Consider the following 27,865-nt stretch of genomic DNA (forward strand, 5'->3'; position numbering starts at 1 on the left):
TATATGTAAAAAAACCAACGTATACACCTTAATTTAAAAACACTTTGTCACTAAAAAATGCTAAACATCCTTTGAGCTTTCAGCCAGTGGCAATCTTTTTGCTATTGATGACAGATGTTGATCAGTGTGGAGGTTGCCGTAGGCTGGGGGGCCGTGGCAATTTCTTTTCTTTTTTTTTTTTTTTTAAAGATTTATTTATTTATTTATTTGAGAGAGAGAGAATGAGAGAGAGAGCACATGAGAGGGGGGAGGGTCAGAGGGAGGAGCAGACTCCCTGCAGAGCAGGGAACCTGATGTGGGACTCGATCCCTAGACTCCAGGATCATGACCTGAGCCGAAGACAGTCGCTTAACCAACTGAGCCACCCAGGCGCCCTGTGGCAATTTCTTAAAATAGGACAACAATGAAGTCTGTCGCATTGAATGCCTCTTCCTTCTCATATTCTCTCTCTGTAGCATGTGATGCTATTTGATATCATTTCACCCACAGTAGAACTTACTTTTGAAATTGGAGTCAATCCTCTCAAACTCTGCTGCTGCTTAATCAACTAAGTTTAAATCCTATTCTAAATCCTTTTGTTGTCATTTCAACAATTGTCACAGCCTCTCCACCAGGAGTAGCTTCCGTCTCCAGAAACCACGTTCTCTACTCGTCCACAGGAAGCAGCTCCTCATCCATTCAAGTTCTACCATGAGTTGGGAGCGATTGAGTCACACCTTCGGGTTCCACGCCTAAGTCTAGTTCTCTCGCTCTTTGCACCACATGATGCACCACATCCTCCATGACTTCCTCCGCTAACATCTTGAACCTTCAATTGGTAAAAAGCACGACAAAGTGAAGTGCAATAAAACAAGATAGGCCTGTATTTTTCCAAATTACTTGTACAGCAATGGCACACACAACATAAGGTATTGCTAATATTGTGTTGCTTCCAGCCTCTGTCAGCCTAAAAGCCCTTTAGGAAAAGCAATTAGATGATAAAACACCCAGGGGAAAGATTTGTTGGGTGACTTACTACTTGACAGAAAACAGGGCTCTCCGCCCAACTCATTCACCATCACTTAAACTAGGTGTTAAGTAGAATAATTCTCTTTGGCAAATACCAGCCCTTCTGGAAATTCATGAGAGTGTTCAGGGAACTCTGAGGGAGAGAGGAACTAGTTGCCAGGAAAAGGAAAAGATCATAGGGTATACTCTTGCTTTCATCTTTTTCTGTGGCAGAACACTTAATATTTTTTAAATCTGAATTGTTCCTTCACTTCATTTGCTTTGCCCTTTGTATTTCTGTGGGTAGCCTGAGCTAATTCAGTTAATTCTGTGGGTATTAACTGAGCACAAGTGACCCCTGTGACTACAGGTTATTCACCCCGCTCTCCCTGAGAGGACATCCCTGGTCAGGATAACTTGGTTAGTCTTCCCAAAGCCATGGCTCTGCTAGAAACAGGCCCAGCAGGTCCAGACAGAGGGCACGGGTTTTCAGGTACTTGGCTCAGCCCCAGAAGCAGCTTTTGCCTTGCCAAAAGAATAGCTCTCAGCATTCAGGTAGTTACGATTTTGGCCCCCAGAAGGCCACAAATGATTGGCATCAGTAGCACTGAGAATAAGAGAGAAAACTCAGAAACTGTTCATTCATGCAACAGGAGAAAGGGCAGGCAGGATGGTAATTTATATTCTGGAGTCACCGTGAAGGCAGTTAATCAGGAACCTGGCACAGAACCAGGTTGGAGGAGAGTGGAGAAGCCATCAGGGTTACAGAAGATGAGCTTCCTTCCCTCCCACCTGAGTTAGACGCTGCGTGTTATATTATGCAACAGGCCTTTTGACTTACCTGTCCGACACTGGAGCTGCTTACCCGGGTCCCTCTGTACGTTCTACCTCAAATCGCCCTGTGGCACATTTTATATATACATCTATTGTGGACTGTGTCCAAACCACAGTCTTCCCAGTCCCACCACTTACTCCAGCCACTGCTGCAGTGACCCAGTTCACACAAGCTTTGACCATGTTCCCTGATGCGCAACCTGACAGGGCCTCACCTCAGGTCTGCGATAGAGCACCTCCTGCTTTCTACCCAGAGGGAAGACCTGGCTCGGAACTCACACAGGGGCAACCTGGAAATGTGGGGAGCGGATGCCTGTGGGGCTGCCTTGGATGGGGGAGGTGGGGACAACATATAAATGCTTCCCCTTTTACCCATGAGGCAGATCAGTTTTGAGATACATTTCATAAGGCTCGTCGGAGGTTCTGGCTGGCTGGAGCAGTGCCCATAGCACTGATAGCGCATCCTCGGGTTGGGTCTCCCTCTCTCCTGCCCCCCCAATCCTTATTCCTGCTCCCTGGAATCCTGTTCCCAAATATACTACCTACCCGCACAGAAGCGCCGGCCTGAGGCCCTGCTTTCGGGGGAACCCAGGCTAAGACACTTGTGTAAGAAGGCTGGCTCTGTCCATAGTCGATTCACAGAGCGAAGGTTTCTAGCACACAGGGATTAAATCTGAGCCTTAGGCACTAAGCACCAATCACGGCTAGAATTAGCCCAAGCTGACACAGGCCAAAGTCAGGCGATGGTGCGGCCTGACTCACCGAACTGTGGAAATAAAGGTGGTAGGCAGTTGCTATTATTTAAAAAATCATTTTATTTATTAAAACATCTTCATTTCCCAAGGCACTTCAGGAGCTTTCACAAAATACGGTTTTTATCCTGGTGAGGCATATGCTTTAGGAGTACCATGGTAACATAATCATAAAAGACAGTTACACCGAACACAAAATATCTCCCAACGTGACGCGACTGAAGTGAGCAGCGCTGAAAGACTGTGAACACAATTTGACTTTCTTCTCTGTAATTTTTCCCCATGATTAGGTATCACAAAAGAAGCACAGACAATGACGGCATTGTTGGCACTCAGAGAAGGTGCTAGCGGCTAAGGCTGATAAGGCCTTGCACGAACAGCAACTGCACACCTTCGCCAGAGGGATCCTGGGTTGAAAAACACAAAAACACAAAGACACAGACCAGGAGGCTGGGACCCAGCCCTTCCTAAATCTATTCTGAAGGGCAAATAACTTAAGCAGAAAAAGACATAACAAACAAACAAACAAAACACAATAAATTCTATGTTATAGTTTTGAGAGAAGAGATGAGTTTGCTTGTCTCCCTTTCTCACTGACAGACTTCCTTCGAGCCATACATCAGAAACCACAGTAGCTAGACGATGGGATTTATACCACGGTGGAAAACGAGAAGAGGAGACTTGGTGATGCATCTGTATGGGCCTGAACAAGCCCAGTGCTTGGATCAGATGTAAACAAGTCTACCCAGTAGTCACACTGAGTGGTCCAAGAGCTCACAAATCAATGCACTTGCCCTTGTTCTGAACCTGCTCAGTTCCCTCCACAGTAATTACCTTTAGGTTTCCGCAGATCTGTGCTCTCCTGCCTGGGGAAGCAACAATCCCAGTTAATGTGCCCTGTGACTAAGAAAGGGTGAGAAATCAAATTCCCTGTGCGATTCTGTCTTTTCCTCTAAAGTGCACCATGAGAGGGAAACAGGAGGTTAGGTGGGAGCTGAGACCTCCAGTCTTCTCAGGAGGTCTGAAATTAACATGTAAGTTTAGCAGGTGCCTCTCCTATTCTTCCAGGCACCACAGGTCCTGGTGAACAGTTAACTTCTTAGGAAGCGCCCATCCACCATCCACCAAGTCCGTACGTCAGGGTGTATCTCAAGTTGTCGGTCTGGAGGGAAGGCTGTGTGCCAGGGGTACAGGCGGCCCGAGTCCGGCTGTCCGGCCAGGAGCAAGTCAGACACGGGGCAACATAATGAACAGCAGAGACCCCCCCTCCCCACCCCCGCTGAAGGACTCAGTGTCTACACAAGTGCTTCTTGACAGGACAGTCTTCCCTCCTCACCTCACCCACTGGAGGTTGTGTTATAAGGCTGTGCTTTTAAGGACTGTGGAGCTTTCTTCATCGTCTTTTAACATCCTTGTGTGACCTGGAGTTTGCCTGTATTTTATTCTATAAAAACAAGCAAAACCAATGTTAGTAACAAATCTTTAAAGATGTCTACCAGTCTCTAAACAGACAAACAAAACCCAGACCTGAGGTTATCTCACTAAGGGGAAAAAACATCTTGGAGCAGATTCTGAAAGGCTTCTCCTGGTCTCTCCCACCCGAGAGCAGGTGTAGTGGTTGTGAGGTTCACCCTGACATGGTGGCCTGTGTCAGACCAGACGGGACAGTCTGTAAGCACCTTGCCATTCCTGACCGATGTCTGTGAGTTTGTGGGGAATCCTCAGCCAGGCCCGGACCCCGGGCATCAACACTGCGACCCAGAGCGACCTTACCCTTTGACCCTTAGCATCTGGTCAATGGTGTCCGGGAGGGGAGTGCTGAAGCTCTCTGGGAGGAACAAGGTGAGAATGGCTGTCAGGATGGTCAGACTCCCCATGAGAATGTAGGGCAGGAAGCGGTCGTAGGCACCTATGGCAAAGTAGACAGAACCACCCCACCAGGGATGCAGTCAGACTTGGTCTCCCTCCCTCCCTCCGTGCTCCCAGGACTCTAAAGAGACCGCGTGCCTCCTAGGCCTTGGTGTCTCCCACAGTCCGAGCTGCCAGACTGGACTCTGGCACCAGGACAGGTCTCAGAACAGACCTGGCACAGAGGTGCCCAGAGGTCAGGCAGCGCCTCACGGTGCAGGGAAGGGGTGCAGACCGGGGCGGATGGGGCTGAGCCGTGATTACTATTCCTATTTCCCAATGCTGGGTTTCCACGGAACTCAAGGTTCTCATCCAGGGACAGGAATAACTCCTCCACCTCTCCAGCTGGGTCACAACCTGCTCAATTTGCCTTTAGGCCAGATATGGTGTTTCTGCTTGTCAGATCCATGTAATATGTTCACAACACACTCTGGGTACTCTCAAGGTGGCTGCCAGCCCACCCCAAAGATGTGCTGGCGAGGGACGTGCCAGGAACAGCAGCTGCCACAAGGAAACAATTTCAAGTAAGAATAAAAATGGCACAAGGCAGGGGCGCTTGGGTGGCTCAGCCTGTTAAGCGTCTGCCTTCAGCTCAGGTCATGATCCCAGGGTCCTGGGATCGAGCCCCGCATCGGGTTCCCTGCTCAGCAGGGAGTCTGCTTCTCCCTCTCCCTCTGCCTGCCACTCCCCCTGCTTTGCACTCTTGCCCTCTCTCGCTCTCTAATAAATAAATAAATAAATAAATAAATAAATAAATAAATAAATATCTTCAAAAAAAAAGGGCACAAGGTAGATTTATACACAGTATAAAACCAAAGTGCTCCAAATGACAATAATCCTCAGCCCATCAGACCTCTTGAATGGCCATCTTTCCCTCTGTGTTCCTTTTATACTCTGATTCCAAGAAGATATTTCTCCAATTAAGTACATGGGCTCCCGATACCACCATGCAGTTTCTTAGGATAAAGAAACCAAATCCTCTGATGAAAGGCCTGGGATGGCTAAAACAGAAACACAACTCTCTGCTTGCTTATCTCATCGATTTCCAGCTGGTCTGTAAGTTGTGTTCCACGTCCAAGTGAGTGCGTCCTCCACAGTGTGCCTGGACACGTGCCTCTCCAGGCACAGATTTGGTCCCGGACGGGTCCCGTTTGCTGTGGGTGCCGGCTTTGCTGGTAACGGGCCCCCATGGCTCACAGTAAGGGCCTTCAGTGCTTGCGCCCCACCCTCCTATGTGCCCTCAGCCCCCAACACTCACCAAGGTAAACGAAGTAGGGAGACAGGATGCTGCCCAGGCGGGACGCGGTGGAGCTGACCCCCACGCCCATGTTTCTCACCACGGTGGGGTACAGCTCGGCCGTGTACACATACACCATGGAAAAGGCAGCAGTGACTCCAAACTTGCCCAAAATCACCAGGACGGTGGCCAAGTAATACAAACCTGGAGAGGAAAAGGGAAGAGAGTAGAAGGCACCAACTCACGCTACACTGCTACCAGGGGGTGCCCAAAGCAAACATACTTTCTCCTTTCTGGGATGTGGGGGACAGTTTCTCTGATGTCCTACTGTGGGATAAGTGGCTGTAGCCAAGATGTCCCTCCAAGTTGATTACTGAGAGGAGACTGGGACCCGCAGCTATGTGAGGACACGTCCTTCTCCTCAGCCTACAGACCACCAAGGTGAGCCCTCAACAGCCCAAGTAAAGCTGCTCCAGGCCCCAAGTCATTAAAGACATGCCTGTCAAGGGGTCGGGTGGCACCCCAGAACTGCACTCTGCATGCACTGTGGAATTAATGAAGGACCTGTGGATGAATGGGAGTTTCCCTCTACTCAGACCTCAACAAGTCATAGGCCAGCAGATCCCCAGGAACGATCCTCTGAGCTGCCCTGCTCTGGGGTGAACCTCTCTGTGTGTACCCTGATGGACTCCCCTGCCAGGCTGCAGTGGGGGCTGTTCCCAGGCACAGTGCTGCCAGGCTCAGGGGCCCACACACGATCACCCCCAAACCCATGTATACGACAGCTCTGGGTACCATGATGGAATAGGAGGGTCCACCCGCTGTCCTATGAATTGTGGAAAAGGGCCACCTCCCACCCATCTGTGGCCTGTGAGAACCATGCTGTTCCCGGCCCCTCCCTTCTCCCTTCCTTCATCTCTTCCCGCTCCCTCTTCCTCCTCGGACACGCCAGAGGTATGCCCTCCTCAGGCTCTCTGCTTCTGCTGTTTCTTCGGCCTGAAACGTTCTACTTGGAGACCTTTCGTGGCTTTCCCCCTTATTTCATCTATGTTTCTGCTCCGCTGCCCCCTCTTCAGGGCCACTGTCCGTGACCGCTCTATATAAACTTCCTTTACTGGTATGATAAAAGGTGACCCAGTCTGCACCATATTAAGCATTTTATTTACTTGTCTGTTGTCTTCTCAACTAGAGTGTGAGCTCCAGGAGGGCCTGGGGTTCTGCCCGACTTGTTTACTTCTGCATCATTACTTCATGCCCCAAGCACAGTGCCTAGCCCAGAGAGGCACTCTGGAGCTACTTGCTGAATATATACATGACTAAAGTAGGGCCAGGTTAAAATGCCATGGCTTTGGCTCTCTTTCTTCCCCCTTACCCTGCAGAGAAAAACACGTACACACTCATTAACTTGGGCAGAGAGTAACATTAGCCACCAGCCCTATATGGTTGCTCTCACCACTCCCCCAAAGCCCTGGCCATGACCTGTGTCTGGTCCCAGGAGACACTTTCTCTTGATTATTTTATTTATTTATTTTTTGGGGGTGAAGGATGCAGATATGCAAGTGAGCTGTCATAGCATGATTTTATTTTCTTTATGAATTGGGGGAGATGGCCTGGTAGAGGATGAGGGGCTCGCGAAAGCCCCAGGCCGCAGATGCACAGCGTGCCTACCTGGGGGCACCAGCTGCACGGAGAGGAGAACGCTGCCGCCCAGGAAGAGGGCCGTGGCCATGGAATAGCGCCGGGGCAGGTGCTGTAGCAGCAACCAGGCCAGCACGTACGCAGGGACCTCAACCACTGCCAAAAGGAAGCAGTTCACGTAGACGTCCCCGTGCAAGTTCGGAGTGTCGAGGGAGAGCCCGAAATAGCCCACTGATATGGTCATCCTGAAAGAGAGCACAGGGAGAAGCTGGAGAAGCGGCAGCCCCGTGCCTCCCAACTGGAACAACTTTTAAAATACAATTACTGCAGGAAATTCAAAACTATCCTTACCAGGAGGAGAGCAGATTTAACCCCGAGTCTTCTTGGGACAAAAGAGAATTTCCTCCCAACCCCATGTTAACTCTGGGCCAGAGCAATATCAGAGCATTCCCAACACAGTGTCCCAGCAAAAAGGCTTATATAGTTCAGACAGATTTACTTTGTTGAAAACCACCCCGCAAGCCCAGTAACAGCCTCCAACCTGCCTTTTGGCTTTAAAAACCCTAACTGAAGCACCTACAAAAGCTACTTCCCTACCCTCTGACCCTCCCCAAATCCAGCAACTGCAGAAGGAGGGAGGGAATGAGCGCAGAGGCCGGTATCGAGTGGAGTGTGACAGGACTGGAGGCATAGGATAAAATAAGGAACAATAATTAGGTCAAACATTTGAAGAAAGACCCCCCAGCAGACCTTTGGTCTGTGGCAACCAGCCAGGAGGAGGCTGGACAGAGGCGGCGGACCCCAACCCCACTGTACTCGTGAAGAAAAGGAGGGGCTCCCAATGGTGGGGACATGTCATCTCTCATCTGCATGCTTCCCGGCGTCCCAGGCCTGGACCCTGTCCCTAGCAGGCATTCTCTCTGCTGATGACCAGCCCTCTTTGGCAAACCAGACCTTTATGGATTAGAAGGCTTTGAGTTCATCTGCACATTGAAACCACAGCTGGTACCATCAGGGGAAAGGGAATGTCCAGGAGTCCCTGGGGAATCCAGAGCTGGAGGAGCACCTGGGTGAACCACAGAACAGGTGACTCATTGCAGGCTTGCCAGTCCGTGGTGCAGGCTGAATGCTGGTCCTGTCTGAGGGCAACGCAAGGGTGGTGCACTGCCCCGAGGGATCCTGGGCCATTCCTTGGAAATGGGTGACTCACAGTACCCCGCGGTGAGCCAAAGAGCTGGCTGCCCCAAAGCTGGATGACTCTAGTAATAAGGACTCGGAGATGAAGTCTGCTTTTGTCACCCAGCAGGCTCAGGTATTCTCGTAGAATCCCAAGGGTCTGGCCACTGAGCAAATGCTACTGAGGCACTAGGCTCTGTCCCCTCTCTCTGGTAACTCATAATCGTCCTCCTGACACACTTGGCAAAATGCCTCATTAGAAGGAGCCTGAGGAGGACATCTAGGCCATGGCCCTGCCTCCAGGACAGTCTGTGAACATCCCGGAGGGAGGATGTCCTGCTTCCACATTTCCAGACAGTACTTAGCAGTCTCTGTAATGGAAAGGACATAATGGCTTCACTTAGATCCTTCTTAAAGGCCTCCCTGTCTTCTTCAGTCACTGTCTGAGGAACAGGGGACAGAAACAAACTAGGGCCCACAGTGACCAAGGATCTGCCTCAGGACCTGGAAGGATTCCCCAAAGACTCCATAGCTTCCCCCAAATCCAACAGATTTCATACTCCTTTTCTGAGATTCCAACTAGCTCAGATTATGATATGCCCACTTCTTTCACTGCAAGGAAGATCCTTTCTACTTTTTGATGACACAGGCTCTCAGTTTTGGTCTGAGACACATCTGCAAAGGAGAGGCCTGGCAGCCACTGCCAGATGCTTTGTCTGGAAGCTTCAGGTAGGTCTCACTTACGCACCACAGAATTATGGACATGATGGTGACCATTCGGATATTCCGGGTTCGAAGCAGATCCAGAATGCTGTGGGACGGCTGCTTCTCAGAACTCAGGTCTTGCAGCTGCACGAACGATATGACAAGGGCATGGGAGGGAGAGGCTGGAGACTCGGGGATCCAATAATATACCCGAAACCCTGCGTCTCCGAGTTGGCGAGTGTTTTGTTTCTTTCTTGAAAAGAAAAGTACGGTGAGTGTATCTTGAGCTGCGGAAGGCTTCCCCAGGACATGTCAATGACCCATTAGTGAACGAGAATAAGGAGGAAAAGTAGGTGACCAGTCCCTCAGGGGAGGCAGCCAAGGTGGAGGCCCAAGCCGACAGCTCCCTCTCGGCCCCACCTCCAGCTTCCATCAGTGTCCACATTCCAGGGAGGCCTCTGAGCATTCCTTCCCAAGGCTGGCTCCCTGCCCTCTGGGTCAGAGAGAGAAACTGGCTGTGTAGTTTATTGATCTGATATTTTAAAAGAATTAATGTTTTGAGTCCTCATACCATGTAGTTACTGGTCTACTTCCAAGGAAAAAAATTTCAGATAGAAAAACAGGAAAATTGACCTCAGCTTCACCCAGAGTAACTTCCTATGAAATTTGGCACAGCCAAGAACATTAATAAACCACACGTCTAAACACACTGATGTTGCTTTCTTAAGCAAACCCAGCTTTGGAGTTTGTTTTTCTCGAGTTAGCAGTTCAACAGGAGGTCAACTTTTGACTTAATGGAGCCCCTGAAATAGCCTCATTTCCTCAAAGACGCCAGTGGGGTTCTGGGTTCACCCAGACTGACCCCCCACTGAAAAGCCACCAAGGCCACCACACTTAAAAGCCTGCTACCTCCTCCTCACCCTGATGTCTGTGCTTTAAAGCCCCTTCCAGGACATGCTGAGTGGGAGCTGTTGCCGAGCCAGCACTTAACTGTGAGGCCAGCAGGGCCCAAGCCACAGCTTCTCTGATGCCTCTAGTAACTGGGCTCCCTCTCCTAAGCCCTGGGTCTGCATCCCGAGTCCCAAGCATCTCTCATGTTCCTTCTGCACACATACTTCAGTACGACGGCTGGTGGCCGTTCTCACAGCCGGTCCCTTGTCTTCCCATCAGATCAGAGACACATTCCAAAGGCCCATCAGCCAGCAATTACAACTTCTAACCTCCTGTGGTAGTCAGGAGACTAAGGAAAACTGCCTCCTGTAGAGGGTGGAGGGAGAGGGAACAGGAAGGAGAAGCAAGACCCAGGAATCAGGCAGAGCCAGGAAATTACTCATGGTGCATGAGAACAGGGTTTGCAAGAGGCGTGGGGTGGGGGAAGGGGCAGATATCAAGAAGGACCTGGCTCCAAGAGCATATGCAACGATTAACGATTGGTGAGTGGAAGGAGACTGAACATTTCTAACTCCAAATCTATTTCTGCTTCATATTTTACGTACTATATTTCTTTAAGATGAGAAACTACATAAGACATAAGAAACAGTGATTTCCCACAATGCCAACTTCACGAAAGGCCTATTACTCAGAAAGAGTGTTATTCAAATTAATTGTTAAACTATAATAAGATTGCCTAGAAAAGAATTACATAGGGCACCTGGGTGGCTCAGTTGGTTAAGCGACTGCCTTCGGCTCAGGTCATGATCCTGGAGTCCCGGGATCGAGTCCCGCATCGGGCTCCCTGCTCGGCAGGGAGTCTGCTCCTCCCTCTGACCCTCCTCCCTCTCATGCTCTCTGTCTCTTGTTCTTTCTCTCTCAAATAAATAAAATCTTAAAAAAAAAAAAAAAGAATTACATAAAGTATGACAACTTAAAACCCACGGGAAAGGTGAAAGAGATTTAGACAGTTGGTGCCTTCTTCCCAACTTGTGAATTTTAACAGGGCCTGCTCGGGGGCAGCTGGGGCTCAGGCAGGGAGAGGGCTGGGCTCCTACATGGTGCTGTCCTAAAATCATGGTCACTGAGACCCTCCCACCAGCTCCCTTGCAGTGCTTACCTCACTTGACTCGAAGATAGTTGAGGGTGCAACAATCCCGTTCATTTTGGCAGCGTTGCGGATGATCACCTCTGCCTCTTTAAGTCGTCCCTGAGAGATGAGCCATCGGGGGGACTCAGGGATGAACCTGGAAGTACAAGGAGCTATCTCACTGAGACCATCCCGCCCAACAGACCAGGTGTAGCCTATGTGGAGGTGGGAAATGGGGTTTTAGAACCAAACATGGGTTTGGGGAATGTCTGGTGTTTCCAGACCAAAGAGATGGTTCACACCATACCCACTAATGATCCAACGTGTGAGTTTCTGAGTACCCTGGAGTGCACAAAATTTAGAGGGGCCTGCACACCAGGTTGGGATTCCTCTTCAGGCTGGCCACCTCCATTTCTGAAGAGCGGTGGTGCCACCTGCTGGGCTCTGAAGAGACAGGCACAAGCTGGGCTCCTGACGCCTGGCTTCTGCGGTGGGTGCAGGCCAGCCCATTCTCTTGCCCCGCTGTACTCTCCTGCTTGGCCCCAGCATCCACAGAAGCTTCTGCACTGGCCTCTTAGCCTGTAGTTTTTCCTCACTCCTGATCCCGGATCCACCCAAGTGACTTGTCAGACCCCCTACATATGTTTATCAAAGCCCCTGGGACTTAGAGACTTTGTGGATCTTTATTTTCTACCTCACTCGACGGCCCCTGCCCTTTGGTCATGACCAGGACCCATGCTGTGCTCTGTGTCCTCTGCCATTATGCTCTGAAATGCTGTCAGCTCTGAGGGGAGCTGTGATTTCAACAACCCCACCTGCAAGGTGTGATTCCCACCTCAGCCCCTCTGCTGTGTTCCCTCTCTTGGTAAGAAAGGCCTCCTCTCTGCCTGCCTAACTCCTCTATCTTGGAGGCCCATGTGGAGCCTGGCTTCCTCTGTGAAGCTACCCAGAGGACTCTCACTTCCAGTGCTCTCCCTCTTCTCTCAGCACCTGTGGCCTGGGGCCTCAGGAACACACAACCAGAACCGGGGCCTAAGCTGTCTTGTCAGTCCCATAGCTTCCTGAAGGTCAGGCTAGACCCCATCAGCTCTCAGCTGCTACCTCTTCCTCTCCCTGCACGTCGATCGGCCCAGCACAGGCCTGAGAACAAGTCTGCTGACGTCTGGGGATTTCGTGCTGTTTTCTTTTCGGCTCTTCTGAGTGTGGAGAAAGCGTTCCGAAATGACTTACAAAGAATTTCTACTTCCAGGCTCTGGAAGCCCGGGTACGGCTCTGTGGCTTGCTGCTGCCCCCCTAGTGAAGGCCGAACAGAAGACACCTGCTGGTAGGCGCGGCTGGGCACGGCTGGGCGCAGGCGACACTCACCACCAGAGGGCCACACACAGCACCCCGGGTGCCGTGAGCGCCAGCAGCAGCATCCGCCAGTCTCGGATGAAGTAAGCAAACAGCGGCAGCAGCATGTAGCCGAACGCGTAAAATATGCACACTCCTAACGTGGAGAATAGAATACGAACCGGCTTGCCAAGAATTTCTGTTCCTGTTCGAAAACAAGGGAGGAGCCATGTTAGTCCTTTCGTTTAGGTCATTTCCTCACTCATCTCCTCTTGTATGATTCTCAACATAAAGGAAAGGGAGCAGCCCCGCCCTAGGGAGGGATGGGATTCTGAATCTGCGGCAGGCTGAACACCTGCTGGGGGTGCCCCCTGGGACCGCTTAGGCTTCCCAGGGACGGTTCCGCCTTGCAAATTTCATCACTTCCCCAAGCCATATGCTAAAGATGCCATGTGAGGCCTCCAAGTGTAATCCTCACGTGAGGAAGAATTTATGAAAGGGGAAGTCATCATGAAGGACACACATGCGGGCTCAAGGAAATATTCTTTTAAAAAGATTATTCTATTGGATGTGAAGAGAAAGAAACAGTCCTTTCAACATACAACCCAAGGAACCCAAAGACCAATAAGCTAGAGTGAGATTCCTCCAAACAGTGAGACTGGTGACTGTTGAGTGAGAATAAGCCAAAGCCCCACAGTGTGTACTCGGAATTAAAACTCTTAAGGTCTTGAGACTCAAGTCCATTCGTATCAATTCATTCTTGCCAGTTTCAGAGAACACAATGCTTTGCAGAAGAGGCAGCTTTCTTCCTTGACGAGCCTGCCATTCGTGGTCCCTGTTCCTCATATCATGTCTTTATCTTTCCTTAGCAACCTCAGCCCTGGGAAGGTCCTGTTTTTTCATTGATGATCTTGGGTGAATTCTAGTAAAATGGCTATTGAATACTAAGGGGACCAGAAAAGATCTGGAACTCGGGCTGTTGTGCTCCTGGGGACTCAAGGCTGGGCAAACTGGGTTCACCACACAGCCCTGGTTGGTGTTGCTAACGACCACTTCCCCTTGAGGGACACCACAGCCGTCTCTAGAGAGTGGATGGTGGGGTGACGGTGAAACACAGGATCAAGTACTCAACTCCAACTTGTTGGCCATACCCAGGACAAATGCTGCCACGTAGTTGGAGATCTGGCCCATGCCCACAAGGACAAACAGCACAGTAAACATCTCAAAGTTCTTCGAGAAGACCTGCAGAAAGCTGAAGCCCGTCTGCATGCCCATGGTCACAAAGAGCACGTTCTTCCGACCAAACCTGGGAAGGAAAAGAGAGTGACAGAGATCCAGCTGGGAGAAGGTGGCAGAAATGGGCCCCACCAAGAGGGATTTTCCCCAGAGCCATCCAGGGAGGAGTCATGGACGATGCTGCCAGGGCACATGGCACGGACAGTCCCCGTCCCCAGTACTGGGCCTGTTACTCGCCCCCCGACCCTGCCATCCCCAGGATCAGTGTGCAGCCCAGGCACTAGGATGCCCTCATGATAGTGCCAGAATTACGATAATGATTGCAAGGCATCGAAATGCATTCACTATACTTAAATCCATACATTCATAATGGTTTTCTTTTTTTTTAAAGAACTGGTTTATTTTGGAGGATGATAGAGAAACAAGTCATTTTAAATGAAGACTGGTAAATAGAGGGAAAGAAACACTTGTCCTGAAATTCCTATGTAAAGTATCTGAACAGGAACCAATAATGGATGAGGGAAAATATCATTTTATAAAAGTATTCCAACTATTAAATGAAAAAGAAGTGATAAAATCAGAATATCAACATTTTATATTCCTCAGTAAATGGGCATCAGGTTGGGGCATTATGTTTCAGTGACTGCTAACAGTCTTTTCTTGAAGAGACAACTGAATTAACATGATTCCTAGTCTTGCTAAGGGGTATGAGCCTGGATCTGATGAAGTCTCCAGATCCAGCCACCAATTTGCAGGAAACAAAGAGAAAGGAGGAAGATACTGAACTGCACCATGAGTATGCAATCAGCAAAATCCAGCCTGGGAAATTCTGCAGTGGAACAGCCCTGGGTGCAAAAGATAAAAAGTGTCTGGCAAAGAAAAGGATGGAGGAAGAATCCCTTCATCAATCCCACAAAAACTTATCAAAAATTTTTAAGTGGGCAAGACTAAACTTGTGTTTAAGGATACACATCTGGATAATAAAGCTGCAAAAACCCCACAAGTGATTACTGTAACAGCCAGGCTGGTGGGTAATTGGGGGGGGGGGCGGGCAGGGAAGGCTCTGGTACCTGGGATGGGACATGTGCACAGGGCTCCTTGGTGGCCAGCAAGGTTCTATTTCTTGACTTGGTGGTAGTTACAAGGTTATTTCCCTGGAATAATTCATCAACCCACACATTTGTTCTGTGTGGTTTTCTATATGTGTTCATTAAAAAAAATGTTTTTATTTTTTTAAAGATTTTATTTATTTGACAGAGAGACACAGCGAGAGAGGGAACACAAGCAGGGGGAGTGGGAGAGGGAAAGCAGGCTTCCCGAGGAGCAGGGAGCCCGAGGCGGGGCTCGATCCCAGGACCCTAGGATCATGACCTGAGCCGAAGGCAGACGCTTAACGACTGAGCCACCCAGGCGCCCCTAAAAAAAATTTTTTTTAAATGTTGGTTTTTGGGGCACCTGGGTGGCTCAGTCGTTAAGCGTCTGCCTTTGGCTCAGGTCATGATCCTAGGGTCCTGGGATCGAGCCCCGCATCGGGCTCCCTGCTCGGCGGGAAGCCTGCTTCTCCCTCTCCCACTCCCCATGCTGTGTTCCCTCTCTCGCTGTGTCTCTCTCTGTCAAAGAAATAAATACAAATCTTTAAAAAAAACAAATGTTGGTTTTTTTTGTGGGTTTCATCTGTTTTAAAGATAGTGTCATAGGGAGAAACAAGTCAATGTACTTCATTCAACCTAGCAGGTTCCGCCTTACTGTGGCCAGGGCTGGCTGACACCCATTTTCACTCAAGGAGTGTATATTTGAACCTCAGTTATATACTAGGCACTAGGGATACAGGTGAATTATAAAACACAGACCAAAACTCTTGTTTCTACCCACAAGGGGCTTAGAGCCTACAGGTGGTAAGACAGGAATCATATTGTCATCAAGCCACCAGACTACTGAACGGGCAATCACACACTGACACAAGCACATTGAAGGACCAGTGCCCAGGTTCACAAGAGACACGACCAAGGAACCTACCCTGGCCTGGGAGTAGGGGCTGGGGACGTGGGCATTCAGGGAAGGTCTCCCTGATGGCCAGACACTGATATAAGGCCGAAAGAAGAAGTTATTATTGAGGAGGGGGAGTAGGCGATAGGGACAAAGCTTTTGATGATATTCGCTGTATAGCGGAGGGGACCAACATTACCTATGATAACACCTCTTATTTACCAATTTCTGACAGGTGCCATGAAGAAAAGGCACAAGGAAGCAGGGTAATATAAACCGGGGACCCTGAGTTAGCCTTCATGGTCAAGGAAGGTCACGGGAGTGGTTGGGGAATGCCGGGAAGAGCACACACAAGCGCGGCTGGAGGGGGCATGAAGACATGCGCAGATAGCAGCCGGCGTCACTGGCGTCAGCTGTTCAACATGAGACCGCAGGGGTTGGGTGGGGACCAAGCTGCAGAAGGCCTTGTTGCCACGTTAAAGAGTCTGGTGCTTCTCTCCCCTGAAACAGGTTTTTCGTTTGTTTTTGGTGCTACTAGCATCTAGTAGGTAGAGGCTGGAGATGTTCTAAACATCCTAAAATGTCCAGGATAGCGTCCCGCAACACAGAATTCTCTGGCTCAAAATGTCAACAGTGACAAGGCCGAGCAACTCTGTCTAGAAGGAGACCAAGTTTCCCTGCATTATTCTATAACAAGCGCGCCCAACACGCCAGCCAAGGGAAGGTCCCTTCCTACAGGGGAGACAGGCGTGACCGCTCCCCATGCCTTCCCTTCCCACGGGCTCCCTGGGATGGATGGTAAGGAAGAGAAAGACCCAGTGAATCCTTACATAGCACCAGTCCTTAGCAACCCAGTCTGGGGTTGGGCTCAGAAATGCTCACTTTTAAAGTTTGTCAACAAAATGTCAACCACACATGTGCTTACAAAAACAGTACCAGTCTACCTCTTCCCAGGGCTGTGCCCCTCTTGTAATTCATGCACAAAACGGCAATTCAGTAAGGTCAGATAAAACGTGGTGACCGCCCAGGATTATTTTCACCACTCTTGAATTTCAGGCTTATTGATCTTTGCCCTAAACGAAAAGTGACTGTGGATATCCCAGACAAGCTGAGGTATGAATCTACTGCTGAGGTCATTTGTTTGGCCTAGGTTTTTGAGCCAGCTTACTTAGAAGTAATGAGATCAGAAACTGTCCATCCCACGGAGCCCGGTGCCTTCCAGGGGGGTGTCGCCAAGCTTGTGGGGTGATGCTGGGAGCTGAAGGGAGGGCCTCAGCCAGAACAGCCACACTTTTAGCTACTTCATTTACTTGACTTAGATGCCCTACTTAAAAGAAGTCTGCTGATGAGATTTCTAGAGGGTTTGTAAAACACTGTACTTGTCCTTCAGAAGACTAAGGTGGTCCTCAACATACTCATTAATTTTGCTTCTAGTGTTTCCCTGGGATCAGATCTGTGGAAATGAAACACTTTCCTCAGGCAATCACCGTGTTCATGGTAATCAGGTTCTCAGGCTAGCCCACGAAGTTCTGCTTAACCCATGACAGAGGTGACCCAGAAAAATGCACTGAGTTTCAACTTTGAACTTGGGGCACCTCCTCCTTGATTTTCACATCAAGGAAATTCCTCTTTCAGCTGCCACTCAACCCTGTGACAGGGAGCTCCCAGCAGCCCACCTGGAAGGTCTCAAAGCTCCATCCTAGGCAGCCCCTCTTCTCATTCTACACTCGCTCTGGGCAATCTCTTCCATGCTCCGGATGCTTTGTTGAGGGTCCTATGGAGCTGCCAATTCCCAAATGTATTTCTCCAGCCCACACCTTTCATGGAACACCAGGGCCACACATCCAACTGCAGGCTCACTTCATCCATTTAGGACTCTCATAGTCACCCCAAATTCAGTACATTTAAACTGAGCTCTGCATTTTCTCCTACAAACATGATCTTCTTCCAGAGTTCCTTGTCTTAGAGAAAGGCATCGTCATCAGCTCCGCTGTATAGGCCCAAAATTTCCCCTCACTTCCCACATCCAACCCACAGCCAAGTCCTGTTGGTTGGATCTCCTACCTCTCTTCTCCATTTCTACCACTGTCAGCCTAGTCCAAACCATCATCATTTCCCACATAAATTATTGTGACAGCCTCTTAATTGGTCTCTCCACAACCCCTCTTTCTCCCTTTCAATCCTTTCTCTGCAAAGTTATCAGATAATCATTAAAAAAATATAAATCTGATTACGCTGTACTCCTGCTTTATAAAACTCTCAATAGCTCCCCACTGCTCTGTGACTAAACCACAAACTCCTACGTATCATCAGCTAAGCCTGGCCTGCTCTTCTGCTTGGACCTCCACCTGCCTCACCCACTTCGTCTCTATCACTCTCCACACCTCCACCCCAGAGGACTTTTTTCCAGTTTCTAAAGTGAGCTGCCTCTTCTTGAGTTGAGGCTTACTTAAATACAGCTTTTTTTGCCCACAGTGCTTCTTCCTCTCTCTACCCCTTTATTGTTGGCTGATTTCTATTCCTCTTTCCACTCCCAGCACATACTTCACCTTCTCAGGGCGGCTTCTCTGGGCCTCCTCCATCAGACCCTCTCTTAGCATCCTGTACTTCTTCTCTGTATTGCATACACCATGAAGGACAAGTATACCCCTCAATTAGTTGTTTAATACATTCTGCCTTGCTAGAAGGCAAGTTCTAGGAGAGCGTGGCCCGAGAACAGAGGGTCAAGACTCTTTGGGCCTAAATCCTACCTCTGCCACTTGCTGGCTTTGGGACTGTGCAAGTCATTTAACTCCTCTGGGTTTCATTCTCCCCACCTGTAAAATGAGAGTAATAATACTTCCTACTTCATAGGGCTATGATGGGATTATTTGTTTTTCTTTCTTTTAAATTTGTACAGTGCTTATTGAGGGTGGCTGGCATATATTAGGTGCTATATGTTTGTGAGATAAATATAAGTAATCAACTGATGCTTGCTGCTAGATTAAGGATCTCGGGAAGCAAAGGTCTTTCCCCTGAAAGGGCACGTGGCTCAGGCTTGTCTAGAACTGTCAATCAGTGGTCATGGCCTTCTTGACTCTTAAATGCTCACTGGTGACTGCAAGAATTTGTCACTTTTCTAATGGCTAGATGATACTTGGGAAACACAAATCTAGTGAGAAATGCATATATTTCTCATGAGGAATGGATTCTCAGGGAAAGACAATAATCTATAGAGATAAACATGCCAGGACATCACCTGAGTTTGTGCTCCGGGATAATATAAGTTTGTTCTTAAAGTAGGATGACATTCTCATCCTGAACTTCTCTATTAGACCCCAACCAGCTAGGAGGATGCTGGGACTCCACTGGGTGATCCAGTACGGCCAAGGACCTTGGTGAAGGCTACTCTTCTCACCGTGGGCTTCTCCAACAGACCCTGGAGCCCTGGGGTAGGAAGATACCACATAATGGACCCCTCTGAGAACTTCATGGAAACTATGGACCTTTCTCCAGAAAAAAATATTCATATACAATCTCTAAAATTTTGCATATAATTTCAAGAGTAGATGAATTCCTTAAGCCATGAAAGGAACTTGAGTTAAAAGCCTTGGAATTATATAAATAACCTGCTTATAAGTCAAAACAGTACATGTCTTGCTTGCTGTCAAGTAGGTGCTACAAGCTATAAGCTAAGGGGCATCAGCCCTGTGAACACAAGAGTTCTGCCCATTACACTACTACTGGCCAGTAAGATCTCCTCTCATCATGCAGAGAGAATGACGGTTTGGGGAATACAGAGGTGGCCATTCACGGGATGCCTTAAGATTGTCAACAAAGTTCATCTGTGTGTGTGTGGTGTCTACCTCTCCCATGGAAGAGTCACCTAGGGAAGGCCAACAGGCTGGTACAAGAAGTGAATCATGATATATTTCCTGGTCAACTGGATGATGGATACACTTAGCTCAGGTTGTTCTGCTCAGCAAGAATGAGGGAGAAAAGGTTGTTGGCTCTTTACTTGGTATGGAATCTACACTATAGACACCGCTTCCTCTTCTTCTAAAACACAAGGCCCCGTGCTGAGAGAGCACTACCATCTGAAGCCAAGAGTCAGGCACATACGTGCTCCGTGCTTGGTGCTGTGGTCCCCTGCAGCTGCAGCAGAGAGACACCCACCTTACCTGTCCGAGAGCTGCCCCGAAACGAAGGAGCCCACCAGCACACCCACGAAAAAAAAGGAGACCGTGAGTGGGGCCTTCCAGTCGTCCTCACACACCAGGTTCCACTGTAAGGGGAGCAAAGAGACGTATCACTCACTTCTTTTGTTAAATGTTTTAAATTTATGGCCTCTTGGAAAATTAAATGAGAATATCCTATATCCCTGCAGGCTCTGTTTATATTATCGCATGGGTACATGCGCTCATGCAGGCAGGCAAAGGCTTGTGTGGACAGCAAAGCAGAGAGCTCCCCCCCTCACAGGGAGAGTCGGCCCCCTCCCATCCTGATTTTCATAGCTTTCAGCTCCATTGTTTTGCTACCAATTGGAGAAGGGAGGATAGGTAGAGAGCAAGGACAGTGCCCATCTGTCAATCCAGGAGAAGAGAAGGTGAGGCCTTTCATGGTTGCTTCTAAGAATCCAGGGGGAGCCCAGGGCTGTGGACGGGGCAGGGTACCCTTTCAGTGGGCTTCAGGCCATTGACAGGAATGGCACAGGAATGGTTCTAGAGCAGGGCTCTGGGACTCTAAGAGTCCAGGCATCCAGCAAGGGACTGAGGCCAGAGGGTCTGGGACGCACCATCTGGATCTGTTCTTGCGGTTCTGTTTGGGCCCCCACTCTGAGCCGATGAGCCGTGGGACACTCAGGTGACATTTACAGCTGGGATCACTGATGCTGTGACCACAACACTAGGCCCAGTTACAGCCAAGAGCTCTGAGCTGGAGTCAAGAAACTGGGTTTAGCTTCTACTCCACTGTTAACTAGGTTATCCAACGTCAGACAAGATTCCCCCCCCCCATTTTGCCTTTTTCCCCAAGTATAAAACAGGGATGTGGGTATGGAACAGGCTGCACTGCTCGAGTTTCCAGCTCTCAATGTGCAATTCCCATGAAAAGAGGTCTGCAGGCAGGGGGAAGCAGCTGAACATTCAGATGCTGGGTCGCCCCAGCCTAACAAGGAGCCAAAAAAGGGAAGAAAAGCCAAAACAAGAAGCTTGGTGGTTCCCAGAAAAACGTTTCCCAGAACAGAGAGATGGTGCTCAGTAATCACGAAGAAGGCTGCCCTCCAGAGAGTTCAGACCCTGGCCTGCCTGGTGCCAGGCTGCTGGCCTACACTCTGTGGAGCCTACTGGCTCCCCAGTCACAGAGGCAGGGGGAATGTGTGGCTTCCAAGAAAGCATTTCTTCCAGGCCAGTGACAGAGAGAAAAACAAATCTGCTTCCCTGCTGGGCGGTGTGCGCACAGAGCCTGCGGGCACCTCAGAGGGGTGGGAAGCAGTCCCCAGGGTGGACATCAAGAACCCCTGCAGCTAACGGTAAGGATCACTTAGCCACATAGCTGGCTCTTCACTCTGGAATAAACCTTGGATGGGCTGAGAATCTCCACAAGGAAGAGGTAGAAATCTCAAACTCAAATCTAGAGAAAGTTCAGATTAGCAGGAGGCAAGAATATTGGAGCACCAATGCCTGAGTACTCAGGCTACAGCCGCCCCCCCCCCCCCCCCCCCCCCGCAGCCTCGGTGGTGCTAGCAAGAAGACACCAACTCCCTTCTAGAAGGGTGAGTGCTCCTAGGGCAGCCCCCATACAGACATGGCTGCTAGAGTCAGGATGGGATGGGCGCCTGGGTGGCTCAGTGGGTTAAGCGTCTGTCTCCAGCTCAGGTCATGATCCCACGGTCCTGGGATCGAGCCCTGCATCGGGCTCCCTGCTCAGTGGGGAGCCTGCTTCTCCCTCTGCCCCTCCCCCCTGCTTGTGTTCCCTCTCTGTCAAATAAATAAATAAATAAATAAAGTCAGGATGGGAGTGGCCAGGGAGTCAGAGCTGGGGGCCGTGGTGATGGGGTATCGGCCTCTGGTGTCAGGTAGAGGGTTAGGCAGAACTGCCGGGGCCAGATTACAGCTACCACTGCTACCATGAGGAGACCCACTTCCAGCCAGCATGCATTAATTTTTGTAGCAACAGAGATGAAAAACTGAAGAAAGGGTCAGTAGCTGCTTCTCATCGGGACTCTCACGAGGGCTGGGGACTCATGTAGCTCAGCCGGACTACAAACCCACAGGGGCTTCTACAGTCCCCTCCCCTGACGTCAGGTCCCCCAGTACAGGCTGGTAGGGAATTCTGGGCTGACAAGGCCAGGTGCTACCCGAAACCGGGACTGACTATGCTCTGCAGCAGACAAGGTCTCTGTCATGCTCATCTTGGGGTAGGTTCCAGAGCCTCTCTCCAGGGCTGGCAGCCTCAATCCCGCCACTGGGTCCAGCCTGTCCTTAGTCTGGGCAAACGTGTAACTCTCTGGAGTAACTGGGCTCTCTATCCACCACTGACAATTGGGTTTTTTGTTTGTTTGTCTGTTTGTTTTTGAAAGGGAGGGGCAAAGGGAGAGGGAAGGAGTGAAACTTAAGCAGGCTCCACGCCCAGTGTGGAGCCCAACGTGGGGCTTGATCTCATGACCCTGAGATCATGACCTCAGTAGAAATCAAGAGTCGGACACTTAACCAACGGAGCCACTCAGGCGCCCTCACCACTGGTGATTCTTAACAATCCTCAGGACCTGGTTTGGGGACCTCCAAAAGCAACGTGAGTTAACGCTTCATTCCCACTGGCCACAGGGAGCCTGTGGGTAGGGCCAGGAGAGATAACAGGTCTCAAAAAATGAACATGAGTGCAGGCACAGACCATCCTACCCAGCCAAGACACTCACTTACTGTCAACCACCAAATGGATTGCGGTGGGGCCAGGATTTGGGGTAGGATGAGAAGCCCATGGAGTCCAAGCTATGCACCCAAGGATGCTGCACAGGCAAAGGAATCTAGTGTTCCTCCACTGAGCTCCTGGCTCCCCAGACAGGACTAAAGCACCTACAGACCAGCTCACTGATGCTTCCACTCACTATGTGGCATGGGCTGTACTGGCTGATGATAACAAGCCTCAGAGTCAGAACTAAATATATGGGTTTAGGATTCAAGTCATGAGTCCAGCATTGTGACCCCTCAGCTGGATGAGCTTTGAGAGTGGGCACAACCTGAAAAAAATCTGGGAGCCACTCTGGCAAGGGACCTCTACTTGCCATCCTTCCTGGTCAGAAATGTGCCTCTCTAGTGGTGATGATTTCATGGAACTCTCTCTCTCTCTCTGTCTCTCTCTCAAAGCTTTTCAAATTGTACACTTCACTTCTGTGCCATTTATTTTATGTCAGTTACACCTCAATAAAACTGTTAACATTTTTAAGAAGAGAGAGAATTGTGTCTCTTGTACACGCTATCTAATTAGAGCTGCTTCTCAGTTATGAGATAGAGAGAGATGATGTAGTTCCCTGGGACTAAATGTTCTTCCTTGTGAACTGGCTGGAAGGAAAAAAGATAGGGTCTGTGCCCATAGGGCAGAAGCTCTTCCCGGAGATGTACCTGGCCTGACCGCATCGATGGTCGAACACCCTGATAAGCACCAGCTGTGACTGAATACCATGTCTTCCTACCCACATTTTGTCCTGCCCGCTGCTGCAGTTAATGGCAGATCCTTGCCCCAAGGTGGTCAGGGCAAGGAGACAAAGAATTTGCTGCTATATCCTCTAGAATGCCTGGCAGAGCCCTGCAGAGGAGAGGCTGTTGGGTACATAGGTGAGTGAGGGAAGAGATGAATAAAAGGGCTGTTAACTTTCAATACTATAGTATCCTTTGGGCTTGGACCTTAGGCTTGGCTGCTCAAAACACAGACGAACCCTGAACTTCAATCTCTAGGATAGATTTTATTTATTTGTTAATTTTTTTGCTCCTTCACCCTCTTCCCTGTGTCAGCTCTAAGAACCTTGACCCAGGGCGTTGGTTCTCAGCTAGCTAGACCATTCATGGCCAGATGTGTCTGCTATGACCATGTGTGCACAGGGGCCTCAGGGACCCCGCAAGTGATTTCTCTGGCTTGCCATGAGCTCCGAAGGCAAGGCCTTAAGGGTCTGCGTTTCCCTTCAGTGAGACAGTCAGCAAAGACTTAACAGTGAGGCACAAGCTCCAGGTCTTTCCACAAGAAGTCAGCCCAGCCCTGCCTCCCACGTTCCTTCATGAGGGCTTGAAATCACAGTGGGAGCTCTCCTATCTTCCAAGATTATCTGTACATGAGAGAAGACTGACAGAAAAGACAGTCCAGAGAAAGAGGCTTTCCAGGACAAGGAGTGAGTAAGAATATTGCTACGGGCTGGGGGAGGAGGCTTCAGAGAAGGATAGAAAGGAGAGAAGCAAGGGACACAGACAACTGCCAGGTCTTAGATGAAGGGACCCCAACTCATGGGTGCCAGAAGAGCTATAAGTTTTTAAAAGAATCTTTCTGGCTGCAAGCTGGGCTAGGGAGACACCTAAAACCAGGCAGCCCAGGCAGCCTGAGAAATCACCCAGGTTTCAGAGGAGGGGACAGTCCTGGGCCAAGAAGCATTCAGGGATTGGAGCCAGGTGGGATGGCTGATTCTCTAGTACTCCAGGCATGAATGAGGGGCTGGGGAAGAGGCCAGCCTAGAAGCACGGGGACCACCAAACTATTCCCAAAACATTCCCTTTCACCTCATAGTGTGACCTCCTCTCTGCCAATCCCAACACCTTGTTGCAGATCCATATAGGGGCAAGGCACAGTTTGTGGGCTGGGTGGTTACGTTTTCTTTAAAATATTTCAGTCGATGCTTTTTGACCAGCCCCAAGTTTCTTTTCTATGAATTAAACTGTCCTTTCCTTCTTTAGCTCTCAAACTTTAGACAACATTTCTTAAATTGTTCATTAATACATTCAACAAAAATTTCCCTAGGTACCCCCGTCTGTATCCGGCATGATGTCAGGGAGATGCCAAGACGTAAAACTACCACAAAGTTTAGTACTACACGTACATACTTCAACAAAGAAAAAAAAATATCAAACAGGAGACCTATAGTTTTCATCTTCTGTTGAAAAACAAAGAATTCAATACCAATGTACTTATAAACACCTCTATTTATGATCCGGAGCAGAAGGCAGGCTTGAAACATTCAGCAGACACAGGACTAGCTGCAGTGGTCAGCGGGCCAGGTCCGGGTTGAAAGAAAATCAGAATGTTAATGCAGTAACTTCCAACGGTGACCATTCACCTGGGAGGAACAAGCAGCCTCGAGCTAAAGAGTCAGGCATTCCGGCATCCCAAAACAAAAGCCTAAGTAATGTATTAACCTCGCCTCCCTGCAAAGGCTGACAATCTATAAGTAGGTAAAAGGGCACACAGCTCTTACGAAACTGCTAAGACAGCTAAATAAATAGGCTAAATACAAAAAAGGAAACACTGACATTAGCAGCAACGTCGTCACTGCTCAAGGACCCTTCCATTAGAGCCGACCTCTGGGAGCTCATCAGTGCCACCACCAGCCTCAGCCCAAGACAGGACGGGGGCAGTGAAGCAAGAGCAAATGACTAGGGTAAGCCAAGGGAACCTAGAAGTCAGGGTAAAACCCAAAAAGACGCCATGAGCTTCTTCTGACTTCACGGTCTTCCCCTTCCATGGGCAGCTGGAAGCAGAATTTGCAGGGACTCCTGTGTCATGAAGTATGACTTCTCCTTGGTGGCCTCTGCCAGCAACCTGAGGGACAGTCTCTGTTTCCACAACTCTCACTGGCTTCCAGGAGTGTGACAGACTTGCTTGTGAGGCAAAACAATGCCTAAGGACACAGGAATGATGTCACCAGCTGAAAGATCCCAGTGGGACTCATATCACAGTCCTACCACATGTATGTGTGGGACACATGCTAGTCCAAACACACAGAGAGAGAGCACGTGTGCATGCACGTGTGTGTGCGCACGCGCACGCACACACACACACGAGTCTCGGAGCAGTGATGAGATTCTCCTGAAGGGTGACGCCCCCAGAAGAAACATAAGAGGGGCCTCAGGACCCCTGTCTCCAGGAGGGTTTGATGCCATACCAGGACCTGTGTGCCCTACCTGTTAGCCCTTTCCCTCCTTCTAGGTTGTTGCCTGCTGCTCCCGTCTTTGCATCTGAAGAGCTAAACACCCCAGCCTCAGACAGGCTGCCACCTCCAGGAAGCTTTCCCAATCCGTGAATCTCTGATCCTGAACTCCGAGAAACTGGTGCCTGTAGAGGACTCTTTTCACTGTTCTGCTAGCTCATTTCTGCTGAGACTCCAGAGAGTGAGAGTTCCAGCATCTGAGTAAGATGCAAAGCACATGTATAAGTCATACATGTAGCTCCAATGGCTGCAGGGTCACCAGGGGACAGACAAAGCCACCCAAAAAGGAAAATGCAAGGGGTTGCGAAATGAGAAGTTCCCACCCCCCACACACAATTCCTGTGAAAAAAGTTGTATGCTTTAAGTAAATCTGACCAACGACACTGCCTTCGAATACTCTAAAACATCCCAGGCCAACAAGTCACCCTGAATGGCTCTTCAGATGCATGGGCCCTAAAATTCTGATGATTAACCATAAGCAAAAGGTAAACAATTCCTGATAGGGTATGACCAGATTGCCATTTTGGGGTGAGGGTGGGTGAGGAAAGAGTAACTGGAGAAGGGAGCCCGTGACAATTTTATACACATGCTTCCTTTAGCTTTAAAAGTTCTTCAGGAAAGAAGAGGAGTGTTTCCCTCTCTGAACAGATGCCAAGAGACTAGAGGAAAAACTGACAGCCCGGTGGCCCAAGCTCTGGCTCTGCTCCATTCAACACTCCCACCTCCATCTAGAAAGTCTGACTATTCAGAGTCGTAGAGTAGCTACCAGGGGCCACGACGGCCTTTTTGACTCCCTCTTCAAGGTGGCCAGCAGGACACCCGTGCTATGAGGGGCACGGTCTGGTTAGAAGTCACTACGCAAAGTGGTGCCTGCAGGACGCCCACTCGGAGGTGTGTAGTGTGTTGGGGGAGAGAGGGGCAGCATCCAGCGTGCACCTTGTGGGGTGGAGTGCGAAGGTCCTCCCCACGTTCCGGTCCCCGGCCTCGGCGCGGGGACTGACACCCACCTCGGTCACGATGGTGGACAGGTAGATGTCCCGGCTGAACTCCCAGCCGTCCACGCAGCCCTCCTGCTCCAGCTGCTCCAGGTCCACATCGCGCCCCGGCTCCAGCCCGAGCGCCGAGAAGTTGGCGATCGCCGCGAGCCGGTAGCGCCGGCAGCTGTGAGGCACCTCGCGGCCGTCCTGCAGCCGCAGCGGGATACTGTGGTTGCGCCACGCGCCGCTCAGGTTCGCCGTGTCCGGCACCCGGCAGCGGTGCTCCGGGGTGGCGGCCAGGAACACGACTGACATTCCATTGAAGCCGTTGGGGATGATGCTGGCGCTGAGCAGGAAGAAGATGAGGCGCTGGAAGGGCCCCCACTCGCCCAGGAACGTGGTCACCTCGTCGTAGTCCCGCATGCCGCCTGCAGCGGCCCGCGGCGCGCCGCCCAGGGTCGAAGGACGCGGCGCCGCGCGGGGGCGGGGGCAGAGGCAGGGTGTGCGCGTGCGCGTGCGCGTGCGCGCCGGGCCCTCGCCTCGCGACCGAACGCAGGACCCGCCGAAAGATCTTTAGAGCAGGCTCGCGAGCTCCCGCCGCCCCAGCGACCGGCCTTACATAGAGCTCAAGGCCGGGGCGGGCTCTGGGACTGGGCTGTGCAGCGCGGACGGGGGGGCGGGGCTGGGGCTGTGCGTGACGGCGGGGGGGGCGCCGGGCCGCCGCGCGCACCTGGGGCTCGCGCGGGGCAGCTGGCGGGGGATCTGGCCGGCTCTGGACGATCCTCGGCGAGCCCAGGCTCCAGCTTGCAGCCCAGGTAGCCCTGGCTCGGCTAAGGAAGGCAGCGAGACTCGGAGCCCCGGCGTCTGAGACCAAGGTCGCTGGCCCAGCGCGGAGCCAGGGGAGGGGACGTG

The 27,865-nt window shown here is 50.4% G+C and overlaps 1 protein-coding gene across 2 annotated transcripts; it reads right to left on the bottom strand.

The window, feature by feature from the left end:
- Positions 1-2,616: 2,616 nt before the first annotated feature.
- SLC22A5 (solute carrier family 22 member 5) lies at positions 2,617-27,515 on the bottom strand. Of its 2 annotated transcripts, XM_032425234.1 has the most exons (11): positions 26,984-27,515; positions 19,972-20,075; positions 13,741-13,895; positions 12,623-12,794; positions 11,288-11,414; positions 9,281-9,381; positions 7,387-7,601; positions 5,740-5,922; positions 4,347-4,482; positions 3,910-4,017; positions 2,617-2,980 (listed from the first exon to the last, which is right to left on the bottom strand). In XM_032425234.1, exons 1-10 carry the CDS (start codon positions 27,374-27,376, stop codon positions 3,930-3,932), a joined length of 1,674 nt encoding a protein of 557 aa, XP_032281125.1. In that variant the 5' UTR covers positions 27,377-27,515; the 3' UTR covers positions 2,617-2,980; positions 3,910-3,929. The 2 variants fall into 2 exon arrangements, with proteins under 2 accessions (XP_032281125.1, XP_032281124.1); XM_032425233.1 differs by having other exon boundaries at positions 2,931-4,017.
- Between the last annotated feature and the right edge of the window lie 350 nt (positions 27,516-27,865).

Source organism: Phoca vitulina, unplaced genomic scaffold, assembly GCF_004348235.1.
Source record: "Phoca vitulina isolate PV1807 unplaced genomic scaffold, GSC_HSeal_1.0 scaffold32, whole genome shotgun sequence".
In the NCBI taxonomy this organism is placed as follows: domain Eukaryota; kingdom Metazoa; phylum Chordata; class Mammalia; order Carnivora; family Phocidae; genus Phoca; species Phoca vitulina.